The sequence below is a fragment of the Cynocephalus volans genome, chromosome 8 (assembly GCF_027409185.1).
Source record: "Cynocephalus volans isolate mCynVol1 chromosome 8, mCynVol1.pri, whole genome shotgun sequence".
In the NCBI taxonomy this organism is placed as follows: Eukaryota; Metazoa; Chordata; class Mammalia; order Dermoptera; family Cynocephalidae; genus Cynocephalus; species Cynocephalus volans.
Window position 1 is genome coordinate 112,737,670 of NC_084467.1, and position 9,010 is coordinate 112,746,679.

Consider the following 9,010-nt stretch of genomic DNA (forward strand, 5'->3'; position numbering starts at 1 on the left):
ATGGCGGCGGCTCCGCTGCTGCTGCTGCTGCTGCTTGTGCCCGTGCCGCTGCTGCCGCTGCTGGCCCAGGGGCCCGGGGGGGCGCTGGGAAACCGGCATGCGGTATTACTGGAACAGCTCCAACCAGCAGTGAGTCGGGGGCCCTGGGAGCCCGCGCGTCCCACGTCAGTGAGAGAGGGAGCTGGTGGGCACGGGAAGTCCTGGGGGAACCTGGGGTGGGAGTCCTGGGAGACCAGAGCTGGGGGGCTGGGAGGCGCGGGAGAGAAGGACGCACTCTGTGGGCGTCTGTGAAACTCGGGGGGTGTCCTGAGAGCAGCTGTTGCGGTATGGTAAGGAGCGCTCGGCCGTGCGGAGACTGCTGGGGACCCCCCACCGCATCTTGGCTTCTCTCCACACCCGCCGATGGAAAAGTGTGCCCCTTTCCCATAGTCCCCCCCATCCTCATTTCCCTTCGGCCGGGCTGGGGTTTGGAGGTACCGATGTGTTGGGGATAGGCCGCCTCGTTTGGGAGCCCAGAGATGACCTGTTTTCAGCAATCAGGGTTTCAACGGGTCCTTTCTAGGATTCCTGCTTTTAAAAGTGGGGTCCAGAGCTGAGGCAAGGAGTCCAACAGAGAACCTCTCCAGAACGAAGACGAGTGTGTTGCTCTGGTTGTGTGGATAAACCCGGCTGGGGTGAGCTGGGCCTGGGTTGCTGAGTTGGGGGACCCTGGGAGTGCTGTTTGGTTAGGATGGGATCGTGGGGTACCGGCAAGAGGGAAGGAGGCAGGGAGATGTCGGCGTGTCACACACGCACACACTCGCCCGGGCTGGGGACGACGTATGGCTCCAAGTGTGAGCAGGCGTGCGCGGCTGTCAGTGTGCGTGTGTGTCTGAGTGTGTGATTTGTGTGTCTGCGTCGGCGATCGTCTGGGGGTGGAAGCAGGCGGCGGGGTCGGGGAAGGGGCTGCGGTCGGTGTCCTCGTGGCGGGCCGCGTCTGGGCTGGGGTGGCTGTTGGCGCCGCCGCGGTCTGGGCGGGTGTCAGGGCGGCCGTGTGGTTTCCCGGGTGTGTGGCCCCGCGGCTGGGTGCCGGCTGCGGGGATGGGTCCTCATTCGCCTCAGTCCTCGCTGCCCTTGTCTTCTCCTCCCCGCCGAGCCTCCGTGTGTATCAGCCCGGCCTCAATGTGTGTCTGTGTGTTGGTAGGGGGGATCCCCTGGGGACGCGGGGGTCACTGTCACACCTGCCCGGGCGGTGGCAGCAACACTGTCTGTGGCTCCCCACCCCGGGCGGTGACTAGGAAGCAAATGGCGAGACCCCAGGGGAGGGAAGCAGGAGGGTCGGGCGGCCGCGACCCCCAACCTCCCGGGGGAGGGGCTGCCGCTCGCCGCTCCGCTCTTTGTTGTTTGGGGCTCTGCGCCTCCCCCTCTCTCTCCTCGCGCCCGGAGTGTCAGACTGGGGGTGGGGATGAGCCAATGACGCCCCCCTCTCGCTTCCCATGGAAACCTCGGGGGTGGGGATGCGGCCCCTCCCCCCACCCCGAGCGGGACTCCGAGAACTCCGGAGGGCGCTGGGGGTTGATTCCCCTGCTCTATCTAGCTTGTCTCCCTCCCCCCGGACTCACGCGTCTGCTCCCGCCCCGCTAGAGTCTGTCGGGGAGTGGGGAGCTCGCAGGTGAGGGGCCCTGGATTTCCCGCTACCCTTGGGGCACTCCAGCTTTCTTAGGGGAAGCCAGAGCGGGGTATACGGGAATAGCCTTGGGGTGGTGTTGATCAGGTTCTCCTCCCCCGCATACACCTGGGCGCAGGTGAAAAGCTCCGGGAGGGGGTGGGGAAGCCCGGGTTCCGGGAGCCTCCTTTCTGTCCTCTCCACTCCCATGCGGGCCTGGACCCGCAGAGGTAGGAGGGGGCGCGCACCGGACCAGGAGGCCTCCACCGCCCCCGCCTCTCTTCCCCGGCCTTTGTTGCCGCTGCGCCCGGGCTCCCCGGCTCCCTCACTGCGGCAGCCGCGGCCCCATAAATCGTGAGAGCGACGTGCTCCGGAGCCGGGAGTGGAGAGGGCCGGGGAGCTGGGGGCGGGGCTGGGCCGAGCCACAGGCTCCCGCGCCCCCTCCCCCCCAGTCACGTGAGCTAGGCTCCTGGCTCCCACCACCCGTCACGTGCGGAGGGTCTCTGCCCTTTGGGGTCATGTGGGGAGGGTCTTGCGACCCCGCCTCCTGGGGTCACATGGGAGGGTGCTGCTGGGACACGTGCGACGGCCTCCTTTGACAGACCTGGGGGCAGTGCCCTGCACAGCAGCCACGACCTAGTCCTGTGTTCCCCCGCCCCCGCTCAGCCCCTCCGTTTAGTCCCTCGGGATAGGCGAGATCTGTTCCCAACCTGGCCCAGAAACTAGAGATGGGGAACTAAATTGGAGGGAAGCATGAGAGTGTGAGGTCGAGGGGTCCCCTGGACCCGGAATTGAATTTGGAGGCGGGTCGGATGATGGCCAAATATATGCCTCCTGCCTGTGCTTCATTTCTTTGCAGAACTAAGCACGGGTGTTGATACTGGCCCCTGGATCAAGAAGCCACAGGAACGTCTTTCTCTAGCTGTCATCCTCTTTATCTCTGAAATGTTTCTGTTGCTGATCTCTCTTTCATTCATACATTCATTGAACAAATATTTATTGAGGCTCTACTACGTCCCTGATTGTCTTTCTCTCTGTTTTCTCCCAGTCGCCGTCTCTGCCCTGCACCGTTCTGTGTCCCTGACTCTCCCCTTTGCGTCTCTCTGTCTCTGTCTCCACTCCCTGTAGGCCTCTGCGCCTCTCGCTTCTCCAAGTCTCTCCGTTCCCGTTCTCTTCCCTTCCCCTCTCGGCTTCTGGCTTCCTCTCTCTCGTGTGTCTCCCTCCCTTTCCCCTCTCTGTGAATCCGGTCTCTGTTCATCTCCCCTCTCGCTCGGTGTGTCTCTCCCTCTCCCTCAGTCTCTGTGTGTCTCGCTTTCGGCGGGTCTCTCGCTCCTCTCCGCCGCTGCAGATCAATAAACCTTCGCCGCCGCCGCCGCCGCCGCTGTCGCAGGGAGGAGGGGCGGGGGCGTCGGGCGCGCCGATTCTCCCCGTTCGACTGGGCCGGGGGAGCCCCGGGCCCAGACCCAGGATGGCAACACACAGACGGGCGCCTGAGGGACGCGGGGGTGTCAGCGTGCACACACCGCCCGCGAGCGTTCCCGCCACCACCGCCCCCCATTTCCCAAGCCTGGGCGCGCGGACCCCACGCCGCGCACACGTGGTCCGGCCTCGCCTGCTGGAGCGGGCGGCGCGCGGCCTCGGGGGCGCGCGCTCAAAGGAAGAAGAACCCGGGTCCGGTCTTTTTACATTCCTCCCTCCATTCCCTCAACGGTGCACCCCCGCGTCTGAGGCCGGGGGCAGGGATTTAACAAGTTCAGGGCCCCTTGGGATCCTTTCCCTACTCCCTGGTCTTGTTAGACACCGTGTTTACCTGCCCGTAATTGCCCCGGGGGGAGAGGTTTGCTCCTTCCCCGCTCCCCCGCAGCCCACCCCTCCCCCTCCGCGGACACTCAGGGCTGAGTGGGGCCAGGTGAGGGCAGGCGGGGCATTGAAGGAGTGAGAGAAGGGTCGGGAAGCGCCTCGGGGCAGTGCCAGCCGGGAGATACCGAAATAACGGGGTGAGGGGACACCCCCTCTAGATGGGGTGTGTCAACACTCGCCTCTCTGCCAGAGAGGTGGGAGGCTAGTAGGGGCTGAAGTGGGGGAAGAATAGAGAGCAGTTTGAAGGGGCAGGGCACAATCTGGTCCCCAGATCCCAGCCCGCGCCCGTCCACCACCCCCGTGGGGGGGATGCGGCCCTGGACGCGCGTTTCTCTGGGGCGTAGCGGCCCTTCCCCCTTCACCGCCAGGATGAAGGAGATGACAGATTCAATTAAATTGCCCAAGCCAAGCAGGAACCTCGGGTCACCCAGGAGTTGTGGCTAGGGATTCCTGGCACCCAGCCTTTCTGCCCCCTGTCCACCAGATACCAACTGGGCACAACCATCCCACCAGCAGGTCTTTCTCCCACAGGCCCAGCTGTGGGGAGTATTTCAGGGACTGTTCTTGCCACCCAGCACAGGGACAGGTAAGAGGTGGCTTCTCTTCACTTGTGATAGGCCAGCAACTTTTTATAAGGCCAATGGCACCCCCCTGAGGAAACTGAGGTACCTGTAGGAATACCTCTGGAGTTGGCTTGCTCCCTGCTTGAATGGGTTGTGTTGTAGGGGGACTGGGCGGTGCACCAGGGAGGGGCTACTTTCAAAGTGGGACTGGAAACGTGGGTGAGGCTCCAGGACAGAGGCCCCAGTGTGGTTGTGCAGCTGCTCCAGGCCTGGCACCCAACCATGTGCGGCCCCCTCCCCAAAGCCTGAGGGTAGGAGCAGGAGACTATAGGATTGGGGATGGACTGGTAAGCTTGGGGTGGTGTCTGGGAGCCAGGCCTGGTCTAACCCGTTTTCCTGCTCCCAGCGCCCCAGGCCGAGACTCCTGCCCACCTGAGTGCCAGGGCCAGGGAGGGGCCTGAGTGACCCATCACTCCCATGGGAACCAAGTGGGGCTGGTGGCGTTCCTGATGATTCAAGGAGGCCATGCCCATTCTTACTGGGGTGCCCAAACATCAGCTCTCACCTATTTGCCTTACTGCCAGGATGGGAAGGGGGCCTTGGGGGGAGGGAGCACAGGCCAAGCCAAGGAGGTAGGGTAAGGTAGGGAGGGACCCTCTAGGCCCCACCCCATACAGAGGCCTCCAAGTTCGTTTCCCTAATGTATCTAATTACTATTTGTGGAACTGGGTGGTGCCTGGTGACTTGGGGAGCCAGTCCCCTCAGGGAGTTCCCAGGGACTGGGGACCCCAGTAGATTGATATTTTGCCAAGTACCCCATGCCTCCCCTGACACACCATACTCCCCTCTCCCTGCCAAGATGTGTACATTCTTACCCTAAGGACATTAGGGAAAACCCGTGCCCACTTCTCTGAGTTTCTGTCTCCATTCAGTGGTTTCTCCAATCCCCACACCACTCAGGACCACCATCGAGGTTGTTAAGACCAACACCCTGATGGTGACTAGCAAGGCAGGTGGGGATTCAGCAAGGGACCCAGCATCCGTTTCCCTGTCCCAAAGAGAGATGAGGGAAGTAATAGGCAGAGCCATCTTGTCTGGGCACTGTATCCACTACTCCTCCTAGCATCATTAAGGGGGGCAGTGATGCCTGGGTTGAGGAGGGAGGTGCATAATGAGACAGGTTCTGGCTGGTTGGCATGATGCCACGTGGAGCCTTGGTGTTGAGTCCCTTAGCTCTCTGATCTGTTGTGTCAGGTTATTGGGGACCTAATTGTCTATAGCCTCGGGGTGGAGGTCAGCAGGACTCAAGGTACAGAGGCGAGCGATACTGTAGTGTGGGAGGGCAGGGAGAGAGCCTGAGATTGCTGGGGTCAACCGATACTGGTATGCGGTCCACCACACATACAACCTAGCTTTCCTGTGTGTATGCCGCCTCTGAGTGGGCGGTGGACATATTTGTGTGTGTGCCATAGAACTTATGCATGTAGATGCATGAAGCCGCCGTACATGCGAATGTGAGGGCAGGTCCTGTCGGACTGGCCTAGGCGGTGGACCGGCAGCAGCAGGGAAGCATGCCGGGAGAAGCGATGGAGGGTGCGTGTCCCTCGGAAGGGATCCCTCCCACTTTTACCTTCGCTTCCATCCCCTCTATCCTTCCTCCCGGCTGGAGAATTATGGGGGATGGACGGAGGAAATCCGGGCCTGGGTCTTGGAGTCGCTGGGGCCTGCGCCGTTTCCGTGGCAACCGAAGCGTATGTTCCCTTCTTCCCTCCGCCCCTCTCCCTATCCTCCTTTCCTTTGGAGGCAGGCCGGGCTACCCTGCGCCTTTGCTACCCTCTGGTGGCCGCCAGGGGAAGGACATATCAAGAAGCAGAGAGCACGGAAGATTAGCGCGGGGACCGGCGGCACTAGGGCCCTGGGGACAGACAGGGGCTGAGAAGAGAGGAAACTCGGAGGGAAAGTCGGAAGGCTCCGCGGACCCTGGGGAAGGTCTGCGGGGCGGTGAGGTGGAAAGCGCGTTGGCTTTGGGGTTTCTTCTCTCTGATCCGCTTCCTTTTCCCACAGCCTGCGGCGAGAGGGCTACACGGTGCAGGTGAACGTGAACGACTATCTGGATATTTACTGCCCGCACTACAACAGTTCGGGGGTGGGCCCCGGGGCGGGGCCGGGGCCCGGGGGCGGGGCGGAGCAGTACGTGCTGTATATGGTGAGCCGGAGCGGCTACCGCACTTGCAACGCCAGCCAGGGCTTCAAGCGCTGGGAATGCAACCGGCCGCACGCCCCCCACAGCCCCATCAAGTTCTCGGAGAAGTTCCAGCGCTACAGCGCCTTCTCGCTGGGCTACGAGTTCCACGCCGGCCACGAGTACTACTACATCTGTGAGTGACGCCTGGGAGGGCAGGGACTAGAAGTTAGTGTCTGAGTGACAGCCAGGGGGTGGAGTCCCGCGGGTCCGGGGGCGGGCCGATGCGGCTGTGGCGGGGTCTCTGGCTAACAGCGATACCCCGGGATGAGGCGTGGGGACTGGGTTTCAGCTCAGGCGGGGTTGTGAGGCTAAGAGAGGAGTTTGGAGACAGTCCCAAATTTGGGCCGCAGAGTCACTGATTCTGAGGGACATTCCGGGGTCGGGATCAAAGGGGCTTCTAGGGCTGAGAGCGGAGCCACAGACACAAATGTCCAAAGGGTAGGGGATCTACTGAAGGAAACTGCCCAAGGGAGGGACAATTTGGAAGGGGTGAGGACAGTTTCTGAGTGAGGGCGCAGGGCACAAATTGATCGAAAGCGACTCAGGCCCAGTCTCCTCCCCAGCCACGCCCACCCACAACCTGCACTGGAAGTGTCTGAGAATGAAGGTATTCGTCTGCTGCGCCTCAAGTGAGTAAAATTGGCTCCCAGCCGTGCCCTTATCCTCGGCTCCCCTGCTTTGAGGCTCTCCCAGCTTCCTGGGGATGGGTGCGGAGGGCACAGGCGAGGGGGGCTTGCTCCCCAGCTATAGCAGAGGGAGGGGATCCTGGCCCTGACTCTCCCCTCCTCTCTCCCCACCCGCACCCCACCCCGCAGCATCGCACACCGGGGAGAAGCCGGTCCCCACTCTCCCCCAGTTCACCATGGGCCCCAATGTGAAGATCAACGTGCTGGGTGAGTCTGCGCAGCGCCCTCTGGTGGCCACTGCTGGAACCGCAGCCCCCTCCCTCTGCCTGCTCATCTCGCATGCCTTACCCTGGGGGCACCGATCCTTCCTGCCCCCGTGGGTGATCACATCCCTGGCTCCACTGCTGCTGCCGCTGCCGCTGCCGCGTGCCCCTACCCCGGCGCGTAGCCCAGCCCTCACCAGTCTGTCTATTCATCTATCCACAGAAGACTTTGAGGGAGCGAACCCCCAGGTGCCCAAGCTTGAGAAGAGCATCAGCGGGACCAGCCCCAAGCGGGAACACCTGCCCCTGGCCGTGGGCATCGCCTTCTTCCTCATGACACTCTTGGCCTCCTAGCTCTGCCCCCTCGCTTGTCGGGAGAGTCGGGGCGGGGCCGCGAAGGAGTGGGGAGCCTTTGGCCTCTCTGCAAGGGAAACCTAGCCGGGGCCTAGACCCCTCTTCCCATGGCTGGAAGTGGGGTCAGCACCATACATCTGTGCTTGTCCCCTCTGCCTCCTCCCCCCCGGTAGGGCACTATAGTGGACCAGGCACAGAGACAGCCTTGGATCCCAGGTAGCCTTGTGGCTCTGGTAATGTTTGGTACCAAACTGGGGGCCATTAAAGGGCAGTGCTCAGGACTCCCTGCCCCCTGGTACCTTTTCTTGACCCCTGGTGTCCTCCTCCTTTGTTCCCCTAGAGAGACAAATATGCCCCAGAGAGAGCAAATCGAAGCATGGGAGGCACCCCCATCACTGTCCTCCAGGGGCAGAACATGGGGAGGGGACTAGATGGGCGAGGGGTGGCACCGCCCGCCGCCCCCTTCCCCTGTTTACAGCAATAAGCACGTCCTCCTCCCCCACTCCCACTCCTACTCCCAGGACTGTGGTTTGGATTGAATCCAAGTTTACAAGTAGAAACCCCTGGTGGGGCGGGCAGTGGACAAGGGTGGAAAGGGGTGGGCATTGGGGTGCCAGGCAGGCATGTACAGACTCTATATCTCTATATATAATGTACAGACAGAGTCCCTCTCCCTCTTTAACCCCCTGACCTTTGACTTCCCCTTCCAGCTTCAGACCCCTTCTCCACCAGGCTAGGCCCCCCCCACCCGGGGGACCCCCTGGCCCCTCTTTTGTCTTCTGTGAAGACAGGACCTATGCAACGCACAGACACTTTTGGAGACCGTGAGACAATAACGCCCCCTCCCTTCCAGCCCTGAGCCAGGAACCAACTCCCAGGACCTTGCCCTGCCTACCCTATGTGGTCCCCACCCATTCTCCTGGGCCTTTTTCAAGTGCTTTGGCTGTGACTTTCATACTCTGCTCTTAGTCTAAAAAAATAAACTGGAGATAAAAATAACTGAGTATGTGTGATTTCAAGGGGCCATCACCCTTCTATTATTCTGGTTAAACCTCGTAGGTCACAGGGCCTGGGGAGGAGGAGGGGGTTCTAGGACCAAAGAGTCAACTTAACACCTTGTTTTGCGGCTTGTCTCCTTTAAGAGAGGCAGCTGTGTGTGGAGAGAGCAGCAGGGGCTTCCATGCTGGGCCTGGTTGATTTTGAGCAAATCATTTACTCTCTATGAGCCTCAGGTATCCCATCAGAAAAACTGGGCTATAATATATCTCTGTCAAGGTTGGTGAGGATTAAATAATATTGGGAGTTAAAGGCTCCATGAGTGATGTTTCTCTTCTTTTCTTCCCATTCCATTCTGTAATCAGAGGTTCTTGACTGGGGTCTATGGATTTTAGGGGGTTTGTGAACCTACATAAGGAAGAAATTACATCTTTATATTCATTTACCTGTAGCTGAAA

The 9,010-nt window shown here is 61.2% G+C and overlaps 1 protein-coding gene across 1 annotated transcript; it reads left to right on the top strand.

The window, feature by feature from the left end:
- EFNA3 (ephrin A3) lies at nucleotides 1-8,172 on the top strand. Its single transcript, XM_063103764.1, is given in 6 exon segments — nucleotides 1-105; nucleotides 107-129; nucleotides 6,133-6,446; nucleotides 6,877-6,942; nucleotides 7,129-7,206; nucleotides 7,426-8,172. Coding segments are annotated over 6 exon segments (717 nt in total). The 3' UTR covers nucleotides 7,557-8,172.
- Nucleotides 8,173-9,010: the final 838 nt, after the last annotated feature.